The sequence below is a fragment of the Berghia stephanieae genome, chromosome 4 (genome assembly GCF_034508935.2).
Source record: "Berghia stephanieae isolate SIO BIC M18660-M18661 chromosome 4, UCSD_Bste_1.3, whole genome shotgun sequence".
NCBI classification, from domain to species: Eukaryota; Metazoa; Mollusca; class Gastropoda; order Nudibranchia; family Aeolidiidae; genus Berghia; species Berghia stephanieae.
Genome location: NC_088363.1, coordinates 68,537,852 through 68,555,351, shown reverse-complemented (window position 1 = coordinate 68,555,351; position 17,500 = coordinate 68,537,852). Strand labels below are relative to the sequence as shown.

General features: G+C 33.5%; 1 protein-coding gene across 4 annotated transcripts in view; it reads left to right on the top strand.

Moving 5' to 3' along the window:
- LOC144971111 (45 kDa calcium-binding protein-like) overlaps positions 1-11,723 on the top strand; it is a 26,523-nt gene extending 14,800 nt beyond the window's left edge. The window contains exons 5-9 of one of the 4 annotated variants that reach the window (XM_078911511.1): positions 1,605-1,735; positions 2,423-2,557; positions 4,080-4,238; positions 6,586-6,761; positions 7,911-11,723. In XM_078911511.1, the coding sequence (XP_078767637.1) occupies positions 1,605-1,735; positions 2,423-2,557; positions 4,080-4,238; positions 6,586-6,761; positions 7,911-8,087 (778 nt within the window). In that variant the 3' untranslated portion in view covers positions 8,088-11,723. The remainder of the gene's footprint in view (positions 1-1,604; positions 1,736-2,422; positions 2,558-4,079; positions 4,239-6,585; positions 6,762-7,910) is intronic. The other 3 variants (XM_078911513.1, XM_078911514.1, XM_078911515.1) reach the window with 3 other exon arrangements.
- The last annotated feature ends 5,777 nt before the right edge of the window (positions 11,724-17,500 follow it).

Genomic DNA, 17,500 nt, shown 5'->3' with positions numbered 1-17,500 from the left:
TGAGTTGTTTCAAATCATCTATGGGAATGAGAGGTGATGTTGTTATTTGCCATTCTCTAGAAACAGAAAAACATACGTAAAAAACTAAAATTAAACAGACAAAGACCAAAAAATAACAATAACAATAACAACAAAAACAACAACAAAATCCTCTGCTTTTATTATTATTCATAATCAACTACTGGAATTTTTCAATCTTTTAGGACATCTGAGAAAACAACTGTTTGTTCACGACAACTTAAGACCAGAGCTCTGGTGAGCACCAAGGGTTTTAGTTTTATATTTTTCACCACCTTTTGATCATTTTAATAAAAAAGGATGTTTCAATGTTTTATAAGTCATTCATCACTGAAAATATGAATTCATTTACAGCATTGAAAATAAATGTGAACATCCACATGTGTTTTTCAGTTTCTGACCTTTATTGGATTTTCAGACTGAGGATAGGGCTATCTCTGAGGTTACGAAAAATTCAATATTGGTCAAAAACTGTATTATAACACTCCAGATATACAATTTCTTATAAATTAATGATTAAAGTCAATAAATATGAAAATATGAGAAAAGTAAATATAATTTTCAAGTAGTCGATATTATAAGTAGATATATATATATAATTTAAAGTGTCAAAAAAAACCCTTTAAGAATTTATGGTGACCCAACTAACTATAAGTTCAGATCAGTCATTGAATCAACCCATCTTCCGTTTGGTGTAGTGTACAGAAAATCAATTTAAAAGGTCAGAAGTGATTGTTTGAGCACACAACTTAAACAGCAAGGGAAAGTGATTGTTCAGTAGGGTAAGATTTTTGTCAATAACTTTTAAAAAAAGGGGTATTAATAATATACTTGCATTCTAAAGTGCGTTCTGTATCTGAAACACATTTTGGAGCACCTCTCAGCCAGGCAATATCCTTGGTCAACAACATGTGATAAGTTGGTGATAAGTTCCATTTCAGTTTCTTTTACATTGCTTTAAAATCTAAAGAGACCCAGCTCCTCATTTAATCTGAATGAATAGATTGGGTGGGTTGGCTCTTCTGACCTCCCTTGGTAAGCAGAGAGGTCACTTTTGCTGTGACTTCTATCCCCCATATCAGTTTCCCCTGTCCATGTTGCCCCACGTCTTTGTTATTGATTAAGATTGCTTGTTTTTTTTTCCTGGTCCAGGCGGGAGAGGAGAGGAAAGCAGTCTAGTACCTTTTTTTGAGAGATATTTTTTTTCTTGTAAATTATTTCTCTGTTATCTACTATTATAGTTTTTTATCTTGAATATGTTGTATGTATTTTGTAAGCACTTGAGTACATCCTTCATAGTGGGATCCATTGCTTGTTCCTGGATAAGACTTTCAGCAAATGTCTAAATGTGTTGCAAGCGCCGTAAAACCCTTAGAAACAACTTCCATTTTAATATCGCTGGAATGACCTACATGTGTAACTAGTGCCATAAAAAAACAAACTTAAAACAAACAAAAGCATAGATTTATGGATCACCCCCGCCCCCCCCCCCCCCCCCCCCCCCCCCCACACACACACACAAACAAAATAAATAAATAAAATTCCACCTGAAATGGGATTATTGGTTTTTATAATATTTTATACAGGGCAGATGTGAACAAAGATGGATCATTGTCTAAAACAGAAATGGAGCTATGGATTAAAAAAAATATGGATAAGCACTTTGCAGATGCTGAGGTAGAAAATGACCAGATCTTCAAACATTTGGATCCTGAAGGTAGGTAGGTGTATGTAACGATCTCCAAATTGTCTCTTATGGCAGGGATATGATGTCATGAATAAAATATATGTAACAATTTCCAAATTGCCTCTTATGGCCAGGGATATGGTGAGTCTTTAATAAAATGTATTTAACAATTTCCAAATTGTCTCTTATGGCCAGGGATATGGTGTGTCATTAATAAAATGTATGTAACAATCTCCAAATTGTCTCTTATCGCCAGGGATATGGTGTGTCATTAATAAAATGTATGTAACAATCTCCAAATTGTCTCTTATGGCCAGGGATATGGTGTGTCATTCATAAAATGTACGTGACAATCTCCAAATTGTCTCTTATGGCCAGGGATATGGTGTGTCATTAATAAAATGTACGTAACAATCTCCAAATTGTCTCTTATGGCCAGGATATGGTGTGTCATTAATAAAATGAGAAGAGAAACAGATAATAAAAAAAGATAACTGTCTCAGATGCTGCTGCTTGACTTGCTACTCAAGCAAACGCCGGTCGATTTATTGCTACACCTTTCCTCACAAGTATGTACATAATATTTAGTCTATTTTCGAAATTCACCCTAATTTCTTTTCTTTAAAATTTTTTTTTTTAATTCTTAAGACCACATACATTTAATTTTACTACTATTAAATTTATTGTATTGATTTTCATCACTGTCCACTATCCCAGGCAATGAATTTGTCACATGGAAGGAATACTATCTCCATTTCTTGTTGTCAAGAGGGGTAGAGGTAGAGAAGGCCATCAAAGTTGTCAAGGATTATGATGAAAGAGGCGATGACACTTCAGAGTTAATGTTGGAAGGTAAATATTAAGGATACTTATGGATTGTTTCCAGCACAGGTCTTTGTAGGCCCTCCCAATAATAGATTGATTTTCCCTGTTAAGGGCTTCAAATTTACATTAAGTTTTATTGTTTTAAAGGTATTGTTAAATATGATAAATGACAACAATCGGGAAACACATGGTAATCTGATTTAATCACCATGGACTGTTTAATATTATAAGGTATATAACGCCTCATTTTCAAGAATTAATTTGACTTTTGGATCTCAGAAATGCAACAGGATATAACATCATCATACTGAGAATAGCATACTACTTTGTCAGGAAAGACTAAAAAAAAGCAACAAGAAAAATCCAAATCAAAACAAAAAACAGACACAAAAAAAACAAAAACAACATAAAATCAACAAAATAGTCCTCTGTACTGTAAGTGTATATCTTTTTATTGTTATGGTTCAATCTTAAATTCTTTAATTTGCGTGTTGAATTTGTTCTTAGTTGTCAATGTGTGACAGGTGAATTCACCTTAACTACGTCATGTCATTGTCACATCTTTCAATCGTCCTCAGTGTTTCTTTCATCGTGCTTTGTTGATAAAAATAAATAACAATCTGAAAATGAATGTAAGCTTCAATTTAATATACGAAAACGCTCTTAGATTAATAGTTATTTTATTTCGGAGAATCAATTGTAGACATTTGACGAAATCTTCAGACGGTGTTGATAAGAAATGAAATTCAATTAGATGAGATTTGCTACTTTTTTGTCATAAATAACGATGTGAAATTGAATGTAAGCTTCAATTTAATTACGAAAACAGATGAAATGGACGTTTCGAGTTTCCTCTGATCAACAAAACAGGATGAATGAAACACTACAGACGAATGAGATAATGTGGTGATGGCATTGTCCCGAAATGTCCATTTTATCTGTTTTCAAATATTAAATTGAAGCTTACATTCAATTTCACATTGCTATTTATTTCTTCGAGCTTCAAGCAGCAACATTTACATTTGTTGATAAAAGGGAAACGTCCAAATTATCTGTCTTGGTTCAATAAATGAAAGCTTCCATTTCATTACTTATTGTCATTTATTCCTTTGGGCTTCAAGCAGCAACATTTTCATGTGTCAGAGTATGAATTTATAATAGTTCAACTGCTAAAGATTTTTGGATTGATATGTGGATGATATTTGATTAGTTCTATATATGTCAGGTTTTTTTTTCAGGTCTCCTGCTCACCTTGAGTGAACTAGTAGACGCGATGTAGTAATGAGTAGCTAGATTAGTTGAATATAAAATCATTAGTTTCAATTATCACTCATATTTATATCTAATATATTGTATTATGAATCTAATGTATTGCATCATGAATCTAATGTATTATATCATGAATCTAATGTATTGTATCATGAACATCACCCCTTATTATCAACAATATACCAAGAAAAATTGTTGAGCAGAAGAAAGCCTTCTCTTTAGTCTTATTTTTTTTTCCTTTAAAAAAAAATGAAAAAGGTTTGTCTCTTTATTTTGACAGATAAAGACATTTTGATGTCGTACAAGTTCCGATGGTCAGATGCTGATAATGAACCAAAAGATGAACAGTTATCCAAGACTGAGTTCATGGTTTTCAGACATCCTGAACACAGCAAAAATTCTCTCCAGATGATGGTTGAAAATGTCCTCAGAAGTGTTGGTATGATCTCTACTTTCTGTTTTTTTCTCTCTTTTCCTCTTTATTTATCCTCTCATCTTTTTTCTTCTTCTTCTTCTTCTTCTTCTTCATCTTCTCTCCTTTTCCTGCTTGTATTAGAAAACACAAAAATATTTGTGTGAATGGTTGATCACAGGGGTGTCCGTTTTTGAACTCTTATAACATTTAAACAAAGATAAAAATCAAACAATTTGAACACTTTATTTTGAATTTACTTTAATTGATACTTTTTTAATCCTCTGTGGTATTTCTTCAACACATAAGGTTGATACGGGAGTGCCAGTCACTTATGTAGAACTTCCTCCTATGTCCATCCAAATGTGTCATCTCTCTTTCTATTGGTCTTCTCCAGGTCCTTAATGGTGAAGGCCACTGGAGACTAACTGATAGCAACAATTATTTCATTTTCAATTGAAAAGAACTCCCTAAATTCTTAATCTAAACAAATATGCTATTGAATTCGGATGTAGGTATGCCGACCCTTGGCCTCCATAACAAGACGTTTTCTGTTTCTCATAGAAATTATGTAATGCTTGCTCATTTCTGAGTGAATTATGGTCCATTCTCCGACCAACATCACATAGGTTTTCATAGTCTCCGCATTTCTGTCTCAAACATGGCATTCAACCCAATCTCATAGCTCGATTGGTGGAAGGTTGAGAGACTTGATTTATTAAGGGAGAACTTTGAAATTTTAATTTTTTAAAACAAAGTCTTTAATGCTTACATATGATTTACTTATACTTTTATTGAGATCTCTTACCAACAAAACGATTTGAAAATCATTATTATGCAGATTTTGAAGGCAAGTAAACTTGTAATTGAACAAAAATGAGACCAGAAATAATAAAATATATGTTTGCTTTCCAGCTTGAATTCTAATCATTTTCATTTTAATTTAATTTGATTGGAAAACTCAACTAAAACAAAAATAAATATTAAAAAAAAAAACAACAAAAAATCTCCAAAACACGCCACAATCCATAGATGAAAACGGAAATAAACATTAAAGACAGAAATTTGAGAGAACTTTTATTCTAATCTTTAATCTAACAAAGTAAATTGTGAACCAAAATTACATCAAAATAATACATCATGTGTTTACTACTACTTTCATTGGAAATTAATGAAAACGCGACAACATTGCATAAAGTGAATATTGAATTATAACCAATGACAGAGGTAAATTGTTAAAACATTGTCTTTGATCATAGATGTAAGCGGACAAAAAATCTTATTCTTGGCATCTTGAAGAAAGTCTTACTTCCTTCAAATAAACTGTTGGATGTGGCGGATAATCAGAAAAGCAATAATACCATGCAATTATAATGCGTTACATCGAATTATATTTGATATCATTGCTATTTGATTGCAAGGGGGAAAAAAATTCAATGTTAATATCCCGACAAAACAAAGTACTAATATTGACACACACTAAAACTACTATAGGGGAATGTCATGATTTGGTCTTATAGTTGGATTTTCTTATTCATAACCAATGCATGTCTCATGAATATGAAATAGTAGAACACATTTTAAAAAAAATGAATTGACAAGTGCTTATTAGTGCTAGTTTGGAGTATTACCTAATTTCCTCTGAATAAAAGGCTAAAAGAAACTGTTTTGATTTTATTTTTTTTATTTGAATTGCATCTCCCAATCCCTCAGCAGCAATTGCAAAATTTATTGGGCCATGCTTGCTTCACATAACTGTTCTTGGCGCAATTGATCTTAAAACGATAATGCTGTATAATTAATTATATATTAATTTAATTTTTGTGTATTGATTATTTTCAACAATTTCCGTGTGCTGGCTCCATATCTATTACGCTGGCCAAAGAATGGAGCATTCTTATTAAGAGATTATTGAATTTAATATTTGTTGCACAAAAATAGAATACAACTTGTTTTGAAACTAAGGGTGGACATACCTGTTACTGCAATCAATAACATTTTCGTGTAAAGTCGGAATTCTTGGAGTTCTTTGCAACAGAAAATTAAGAATTGTCATAATTGGTACAGGTTGTATTCTAATGAGCTCCAATATTAACAAATATATAAATCATTCCTTAACAAAAATCATTTTTCTTTTCTTTTTTATCTAAAACTTATATGACTTCAACATGAGATTTATTTATTCTTTACCTCATATACATGAATGATAGCCATTTGTTAAAGAAAACTATTTAACAGTATATAGCAAACTTTAACCTCATTCAAATACATTAAAAAAAAACCCCAACAAAATCTACGATACTGCTCTAAATCTGTTAACATATTTTGGTATAGAATACTGCAATCTCTTTTGACATGTCTCTAACACCCACAGACACAAACAATGATGGGATGGTGTCTATGGAAGAATTTTCTGCTCTTCCACCCGGAGAAGTAGAGGGCAAAGAGTTTCAGGACATGGACAGAAAATGGCAGGAGGACAGGAGGAAAGAATTTAGAGAAATTATGGACATCAATCATGATGGTCTGGTAACAGGTGAAGAGCTAAAGGTAAGGGTTAGCGAGAAATGTTCAACATTAAATTGTGCCTTAGAGAAAAATATCTGAAAAGTTTTGTATGAAACAAAGCCAGACCAAGCGGAAAACAAAAAAAAAAAAAAAATCTGCCAGCTTCTAACATCAGGGTCTGCTCCCTATAATTTGTTACCTTAAAGAATAAGATGGGGGCAAGACGGCTAAGTGGAGAAGGCATTGCATGTACACTTGAGGGGATCAAGATTTGAGCCCCTCTGTTGACCCCATTTATTCCTTGAGCTTGGGTTATCTCTGTTTACAATATAGGCCCTAGGGTGAATTTCCCTTCAGGAGGAATAAAGCGTATTTGGAATTTATTATTTTTTATTACCATGTCTGCCTACCCATCCACTTTTGGCAGAGTCAATCTGATTTTCACTCCTTCATTCCGACAATGTCTATAAAATTCTGATTTTCAAAAGTAATGATAACGATAAGGGGGAGGGAGGTAAGTAGGAAAATCAATTGCTCTTCCCTCCCCTTTCCATTCCCTAACACACGTGATCATGTTGACAGCAATTCCAAAATTCCACCTTTATTTTGCTAGTGGCAAAGTTGGTGGTTATTTTGAGAGGGAATTATTCATTGGTAAAATTTGATGTGTTGATTGTGAGAAATGAAATTATTTTATTTTATTGGTCTCAAATTCCAATTTTCTAACTTTATGATTTCACTTATTGAATGTAAAGGGTTGGTAAGTCTGTATTACTACTAACTCCAGAGAGTGAGCACTACACACGTATTGTAAGTGCTGTTGTTTAACTCACTCAACCCTAACACTGACTATATCCGTAGTTTACCCAGGTTACTTTTACCCCATTCCTCTTTATTACATTTTTCTGAGACAAGTTATAGGCGTAGTATCAAAGCTAATGTTTTTAGTTTTTGCATGTTAATGGTAGTTGAATAAAACTATCTATCTACATGCTCATTTTTAATACATTTTTTCCAATTTTGAAAAGTAGCAAAAATATCTAGGATTGAGTGAGTTAACTGTCAAAAAACTAATAGAACGTCACAAGTTTTATTTTTATTTGTCTTGTATTGACATGGATGTGCCACTCTACTACCTATTTAAGTATCGTTTATGGATACATCTCAAATGTTTCCCTGTATTTCACCCAGCGTTACCTGGACCCCACTAATCCCATTCAAGCCAAGATTGAAACAGACTCTCTCATTTCTCTAATGGATGACAACAAAGACGATCAATTATCCATGGCTGAGATTATGAACCATTCAGAGATTTTCATCACCAGCAAACTGGCTAATTTCGCTGCCAATGTACATGAGGAGTTATAGGATGGAAAAGCGTCAATGGAGGATCTGTGTTGATAATGCATCGTTTTCAAGATATTCTTGAGTCTGTTTTTGTAATATCAAATGTTGGGTCTTTTTATTTATTTATTTTTTTCTTTTATTTTTTGTTTGCATTTACTTCGTCAACAAGTAAATTCAACAACAATGATAATGTTACAGTCTCTCTTTCGTTGAGTTGATAATGTATTTTTAAAAATATATATGAAAACTTTAATGATACAAATTTCACTATACTTTGTTATCATTATCATTATTGGTTTTCATTTGTATTAGTAGTATCTTGACAAATGAGAGGCCAATTCAAATGCCCACTTTATTTATCTTTGATTTTTTTCCTTTATTCTCTTTTATGTTAGATACTATTTTGGATTGGGATCACTGATAATTTGACAAATTTATATTCTATTCTATTTTTTTTTTTCTTGAGATATTCATTTCTCAATTTAAGAATAATGGATTGGAATAAATGACTTTCCAGTAAATCCATGTAAATAAACCATGCTCTTTATTATAAGATGTACTTGCCTGAAAGAAACGGATGCCCGGTGCAAGTTTCTATTATACAGGAACATTCAGATAGATGGCAGAGGAAAAATAAACACATCCTTTCTATAATATCTTGTAATGTAATGACAGTCGAAGATCATATTAGAGAAAGGAAGTGCTTATTTTTTCTCTGCCTTCTATCTGGGTTTTCAAATAATGTATTTATGTTTTAATTGTTTTTTTTTTTTGTTGTTGTTGTTGGCTGAAGAAGAGTTTTAGCCTGAAACTGAAGCTGTTATATTCATTTTTGTTTATTACTTTTTAGTAGCACTTCTGCAAATGTGTATTTCTTCAGTTGTATCTCTTACAACTTCAAAACTTTAATTAAGCATGGTATATTGTTCATACTGTCTTCAATCTGCATGCTTTTGGTTTGAATGTGGTATCAAATTGATGTTAACTGATTTGTGATAATTCCAGTTTCAACTAGATTGCTACAAAGTAGCTGACATGGTTGTCCATTTTGAAGCAAATACTTTGTGATAGACGTTACTCTTATTATATTACACTAGTGGATTTGCGGATAAATAAATGCTATTGCGAACAGGAACCTATCTGTTTTAATTATAATTCGTACTACTGTATCATGGAAGTTACATAGATTGAGACGAATCTTTTGAACCATCAACAATAAAATCGGTTTGGTAATAAACTCTGTCAGCTTTTGTAATTTAGAATGTTGGGTCTTTTTATTGGTTTAGTTATTTTTTTTGCATTTGTTTTGTCAAAAAGTAACTTCAACAAAAATAGTAATGGTACAGTCTCTCTTTAGTTGAGTTGATAATGTATTTAAAAATATTTGTGATAATGCCAGTTTCAACTAGAGTTATACAAAGAAGCTGACATGGTTGTCCATTTTGAAGCAAATACTATGGGATGGATATTACACTAGTGGAGGACCCAAATAAAGGCTATTGCGAACAGGCACCTATCTGTTTTAGTTATTATATGTACAACTGTATCGTGGAAATTAACATAGATTGAGAACAATCTCTTGAGCCATCAACAATAAAATTGGTCCAGTGATAAAGTCTGTCTGTGCAATGGCGATTCTCAAGGCCAAGGTCAAATTAAGGACGATCTTGACGCCCTAGCAGATATTCTAAATAACCATTTTAGTCAACGTGATAATTACCTGCTGGGATCTGACCTCCAATGGGGCAGGGAGGTACTTGCTATGTCACTTATCACCCTGTGTTTGTTTTTCAATTGCTTTCTGTCTTTTTCTTGGAATGAGATTACTTGGTTTTGACCTGATCCTGGCCGGTGTCCTTGGCTGGGAGGGAAACAGTCAAATGTATAGTTATAGTTTTGGGAGATGATATTTTTTTTCTTTGTAAATTATCTCTCTTGTTATGTACCATTATTTTTTATTTTTAACATATGATTTGTGCATGTAAATTTTAAATAATTTATTTATATTTCTAATTTATTGTAAAGATCATGAACCAAGTATGTTATGAATAATAAGGCATTTTACCTTACAAATGTTCTCTATAATTAGTACATTCATGTTCTAATATTTTTATCTCAAAATGGAAAATATAGAGCATATCTGTTCCCAATAATTTTCCAAGATTACATAATACTCTGGAATACCGAATCGCCAACCAAAATAAACAACTTGAATCTATAAAAGGCCTCGAAAAAATACAATAATGTAAGCCTTGTACTATTTACCATTATCTTGGATTTGTACCATGCACTGACCATTTTGTGATTGCTGTCAACAGTGTATTCTCAAGAAGGTATTGTCGAAATACGTACATTTATAGATTAGCTTGTGAAATCTCCTGTTCCCTTTTTGAACCAGTCCCCTTTGTTTTCCTTTTTCTTTGATGCTTTTAACTTCCTATCTTCAGCTTCTGTGTTGCAAGTGCCGTAAATCACTTAAAAACAAACATATCTACAGCTTCAGGTACCATGACCTTATAGTGCTGCAAGCACCGAAAAACCCCTTAGAACAAACAAACAAACCTTCCTTTCTTTTTCTGTTCTCCTCTTTTTCCTTTCATCTTACTTTTTCCTTGGCACTTATATGACCTAATTTATGTTGCAAGCATTGTAAAATACTTAACTCACTCAATCCTAGAGATTGTTGCTACTTTTCAAAATAGGAAAAAATATATTAAAAATGAGCATGTACAAAGACATTCTCTTTCAACTACCATAAACATGCAAAAACTAAAAACAATAGCTTTGATACTACGCCTCCTGGGTGGGGTTTCTGACCTCCCATAGTGGGCAGGAGGGTGCATGTTGTGTCTTCTATCGCCTTATGTCTGTTTTCCAACATGCTTTCTGTCTTTGTCTTGGAATGAGATTACTTGGTTTTGTCCTGACCCTGGCCAGAGTCCTTCCTGGGAGGGAAACAGTCAAATGCAGCATAGTTATTGTTTTGGGAGATGATATTTTTTTCCTTGTAAATCATCTCTCCATTATGTATTATTATATTTGTTATTTTGAATTTATAATGTAAGCATTTGAGTGTATTCCTCTTTGTCGGATCTTGTGTTTGTGTCCGGATGAGACTAATAGGTGATCTCAGACTAAGTACATTGGTGGTATGCTCTTGGAATCTACATTTGATCCCTATTTGTTCCCAGTTCCCCTTTGTCTTACTTTCACTTAGGTGCTTTAATTGTAATTCCATTTTCTTCATTTTTACTGGCGCTGATATAACCTAAATGCGTTGCAAGCGCCGTAAAACCCTTAAAAACAAAAACAAAACATACCACGCCTATAATTTGTCTCATTAAAAATGTAAGAAATAGGTATGGGGTAAAAGTAACCCGGGTAAACTACGGATGTAGTCGGTGTTAGGGTTGAGTGAGTTAAAAACAAAAGACTAACAGACCAGCCTATGCCAGTCTAATGGGATAAGGATTCTAATTGACCACTTGTTATTTATTTCAATTTCTTAATCAATTTTTTTCCCTTGTTTTAATACAAATACAATTATGATTGTTTACCCTATGTTGCATTTGGCTTTGTGATATAAAACATGTAACCTTTGAAAGATTTGATATGTCTGTTGGGCTCTATTTAAAAATAAACCATGCAAATACGTTACAATTTAATTCATTTTTTTGGTCAGACTGTGAGTTATAATATCAATGATTTTTATTCACAAAAATTCCCTGTATAATATTGTTAGAAACTGTCCTTAATGTATTTAAATAATTTCTAACTTTTACGTTGTAATGAGAAATTCGATTGAATTTGTCAAAGTTTAGAATAGATGTATACTGCTCACAAACGAACGAAGAGTGCTAAAACAAACATCCACAAAGGAAACTAATGCCCTTAAAGTGATCGACAACTATCCTTTTCGGACACTAGTAGGAAAGATAAGAATGATACCTGGCAAGTTGTGGAAAAAACTGTAAACCGCCGGGAGACAAGAAAATACACTCATAACAACTGTAAGGCTTCACCAACCTAACAATCCAAGATGTTTGAAAAAGCAAGAGGACAGGGAGGAATGGAGAGAGATAATTCATGCAGTATCGACGCTGGACCAGGCATGGAACCTAGAAGAGAGAGAGAATAGATGAGGTGTCTGAACTATAAAGCATTTGAAATATTAGGACAATCTACCATCACTGGAACAATGTTTGAACAGAAATAGTGCAAAATCAATGATCCTTGATAAACTCTTCAGGGTTGTTAACTTGGGCCGTTATTATTTATAATTCACATAAATGGCTTCCGTTATGTTGTAAATTCAATTTGTAAAATGTTTGCTAATGGTACCAAATATTTTGACATCCCATGGTGGGTGGAGAGGTTAATCTTGCCGTATCATTTCCTTATATCTGCTCTCTTTTTTTCAAGTTGTTTTCTGTCTTTGCCTTATAATGAGATTTCTTGGTTTTGTTCTAGCCCTGGTCGGAATCTTTGGCCGAGAGGGAAACAGTCAAATGTATAGTATTGTTTGTCAATGTAACTAATCATGAGATCAAAGATCTTTTAATTTTCCCCATCACTATTCGTTTTATTGGTGCTTAAATATGACTAAATATGTCGGGAGTGCCCCCCCCCCCCCCCCCATTCCAAAGATTTTAAAATTGGGCAAAGAGAGAAATACCAACACTAATTATTAATTAGGAATGAAAATTAAAAAAAATTGTAGAAGACTTTAATATTTATTTTGAACACTGCACATTTTACATTATGTTTATGTGAAGATTTGAAGCTGCTTTATTGTATATAATAATATAAGATAACTTTTTTCATTTAGTCTGACAGTCATCGTGATTTATAATTGAACAGGCGGTTTGTGGACACCACTACTGAGGCCAATACCTCCTTTGGAGAACGATTGTTGTCTCACTCCCCCCCCCCCCATATTATATCTATTATCCTCCCATTATAATATTTCCTACTTATCCCTCGTGGCGAATGGAATGTGATGATTACTCATTGGTCCACACCAAGCGTTCTCTACTGTCTCTCAAAACCATGTCATTTCCATGTGGCTTTGTGTCATTACTTTGGAATGGGACCATTTATTAGTCTCACCAGAGCCCTGCTTGGCGTTTTTCCTTATAATTTTGTTTATATTTTGGCAGAAATCCTGTAGCACTGTCTATCAGGGACTATTATCCTCTCCTTCATCATCATCATCATCATCATCATCATCATCATCATCATCATCATCATCATCATCATCATCATCATCATCATCATCATCATCATAATAGTCGTCGTCGTCATCACCACTACTACTAGTACTACTACAACAACAACTACTACTACTACTACTACTACTACTACTACTACTACTACTACTACTACTACTACTACTACTACTACTACTACTACTACTACTACTACTACTACTACTACTACTACTACTACTACTACTACTACTACTACTACTTTCTACTACTACTTACTACTACTACAACTTCTACCTCACTGGCAGGAGTACTTACCGTGTCTTCTATCCCGTATATCTGTTTTTCAACATGCTTTCTGTCTTTGTCTTGGTATGAGATTGCTTGGTTTTGTCCCGACCCCGGCCGGAGTTCTTGGCTGGGAGGGAAACAGTCAAATGCATAGTTATTGTTTTGGGAGATGATATTTTTTTCCTTGTAAATCATCTCTCTGTTATGTATTATTATATTTATTATTTTTAATGTATGATAAAATGTAAGCATTTGAGTGTATTCCTCTTTGTTGGATCTTGTGCTTGTGTCTGGGTGAGACTTATAGGTGATATCAGACTAAGTACATTGGTGGTATGCTCTTTGAATCTACATCTGATCCCTATTTGTTCCCAATTCCCCTTTGTCTTACTTCTCTCTTGGGTGCGTTAATTGTAATTCTAGAACTTTCGACTATCCCAATTATCTTCCTTTTTACTGACGCTGATATAACCTAAATGCTTTGCAAGCCCCGTAAAACCCTTAAAAACAAACAAAACAAACTACTACTACTACTACTACTACTACTACTACTACTACTACTACTACTACCACTACTAAAAATACCACCACCATTACTACTACTACTACTACTACTACTCTACTCTACTGACTCATGACTACTACTACTACTACGATTACTACTACTACTACTACTACTATTACTACTACTGTTTTCTTTAACCTCCCTTCCTTCGTGCTCTCGTGAGTAATTATTCCTGTATTTTTTAAAAGTAATGTTATAATATTATTATATACTTTGAAGGTATATCTTGGGAAGACAAATAAATCGTTGAAACATACAATACATTTGCCCTTACTTTGGTTTACTTGTATCCCTTATTATCGTGAAGTGTTCATTTATTTTAACAGGAAAGGAAAAGAAGTACCGCTGTCCCTCAGTGGCATCAACAACAGAAAGACAAATAATCAAATTACCAGTCACAAGTACCAATTTTGGACTATGGATGCTCAGGTTTGGATCCAGATAATGACAATCAGATTGAGACAAGCTGGACGAGTTAAGGGCGAATGCAGCAATGTACTAGATTTTCATATGCAGTGGTGCCAACCTCACTTTAAAAATGCGTATTCCTTCGCATTTTTGCTCATATTACACATTTTGCTCAGGAGTGTACTTATTAATTACATTTTTATTATTTAAGAATTTTTAACATTCACACACTCTTTTAGTGTATTTAAGCACTTTTATCTGTTTGTTGCCATGGGCGTTCATAAAGGTAGTTTAATATAGTATTATCTGGGTGGATTATATGGGATTTATAAATGGATTCTGGAAGCGGATACTATTTATGTTGTCTATAAAGCGTAAGTTTATTAATTAATTTAATCTATTTATAATAATATTGCTAGTATGGTCTAATTGTCCATTATCAAATTTAGTGCTAATTATGGTTTTCGAAGGATTAAAATCTTACTCATTTTGACTCTATATTGTACACATTTTCATGGGCTAGGGTTGGCAGCACTGCAAATTTTCAATTATCAGTGCGTCGAAAAAAAAAAGATAAGAAGATATTTACCACACTTCGCTTCTCCCTAAGTCGGCAGGAGGTCACTTGCTGTGTCCTCTATTTCTATCCCCCTTTATCTGTTTTCTGTTGATTTCTTTCTTTGTCTTGGAATGGGAGTACTTAATTGTTTCCTAGCCCTGATGACTGGAGTCCTTAACTGGGATGGAATCAATCAAATGTAAAGCTATAGTTTTAGGAGATGATGATTTTTCCTTGTAAATCATCTAAGTTATATTTTTTTTTTGTTTTAGATATCTAATGGTTTGTAAAAATTTGAGTGTATTCCTCTTAGTGGGCAGCTATGCTTGTGTCTAGATGAGACTTTTTGGTGATCTCCATGTCATACTTTCTGTGCTTTCAAATACATAAATCGTATAACTGTTTTGACTATCCCATTTTCTTCTTTTTTTTTTTACTGGTGCTGAAATGACCTTACTTAATGTGTCGCAACCGCCGTAAAACCCATAAAAAGAAACAAAATCCTTGATAATTGATAATGTTGATGGTGGAGAGATGATTGTGATGATGATTATGATCATCATCATCATAATGATTTAACTTTTACGCATAACATCTCCCTCAAAGCTGAAGGCACTCTTCGCAACAAGCAGGCAGGAAGACAATCACTCAAGACTGCTGCACATCATTATATGTATAACGTAAATGTTGCTGCTCGAAGCTCGAAGAAATAAATAACAATGTGAAATTGAATGTAAGCTTCAATTTAATTACGAAAACAGGTAGAATGGAAGTTTCGGGTTTCCTCTTTATCAATAGACAGGATGATTGAAACACTTAAGATGAATGAGATGATGTGGTAGTGGCGTTGAAACTTCTTTCAGTGCAGCCATAAAATGTATGGCTGCACTGAAAGAAGTATATACCAATACTGAATGCCAAACGCAGTCGTTCTTATTCGTTCAATCCTAATACATCCCATTTATCAATCAACTTATTTAGGTGAGAGGTAGGTCTATTACTTTTATTCAAAATCTTAATCAGGTTTCAAGTAATGAAAATAACATCTTTCGTTCCCATTTATCAAAAGTGCAGATTTAGTCAAAAAATGAAGGGGGGAAATTTAAGGTTTCAAATCGCAGGAGAGGAGGCGGAGGTTCTAGTTTATCACTGCAAATTTTCAACTTCTTTTTAAAACGGATTAACTTCAAAACTTATCTTTGACTAGCCCAAAATTGAAATTGTTGTCTTTGTAAAGAATGTATGTAAACTTCTCCAAACATATTTAGCGTCATGCAATGAAAAATATAATATTATGTTGACTCATTTCTACCACGGTATAAAAGTGTAAACATGCAGTTTCGTTTGCAGACATTTGCATTTTATATTCAACAAAAAGCTCATTAACAACACAAGGAAAGGAACAAATGACATTGGATTTTATGGTGAATACAGGGAGCTGGCACCGGTTTAAGATAAAGATTTGAACAAGTGTATATGAAACGGCGCCAGACAAAGCAAGAAAGAAAGATACAAGATAAAAGCCATCCCAAAACCCAGTCTGCCTTGACCGGGGATCGCGTGAATATTGAATCAATTGTAAATATTGAGATCCGTATAACCCTTTCCTTACCAGTCATTTTCAGTAATTTCCCCAAAATTTCACACCCACCCAACAGAAAAATAGTTTTTTCTTACTCAAACAGGAAAGCAACAAATACATTCTATGCATAATATTGATCAGCAAAATGAACTCTACAACACAGTGCCACGTGTTTTAGCTATTATAAAACCTTGTTCTTTAACTTGTGTGAATTACAAAAGAAATCTGAATGATAAAAGTGCCCGTTGGATCGTAACGAAAGGCTGGTAAGGAGAGGGTTAAAGATAGACCTGTAAATTCTCAGTCAATTAACTGAAATCAGTCAATTTGTCAAATTCAAATATTTAAAAAAAAAGAAAGAAAGAAAGAAGTGAAGAAAGAAAGAATTCACAAATCGTAGTCGAATGACCGTAAAGTCATTAGGAGTGTTCCATAACGCTACGCATAGCTCATGGGAGCCGTTTATATTAACGATGGATTTATTGCCAAGGCTAAGCGGCGCTTTTTAGAATTGGCGTGACTGAACACATCCCAGTGTAATTTCACACAGCCTTCGTTAAATTATTTTTTCACTTTCCAACCTGTCGTGATCCCAACGGTAGCCAATTTTAACTGAGCCGCCGAGCGATAAATTTCACTGTTTCATCTAAGCCAAAATTGACCACATTTACAAGCTGGGCTTTAAAAGTATAAAAAAAAGTAAAATGCGAATGCCGGAAGTAACATCTGATAATGGGAGACACCTTTAAATCGAAAGTTAGATTAGGATAGAGGGTCTAGATTGCTACAAGCACATTTCGATTGCCTCACGTTGTAAACAAA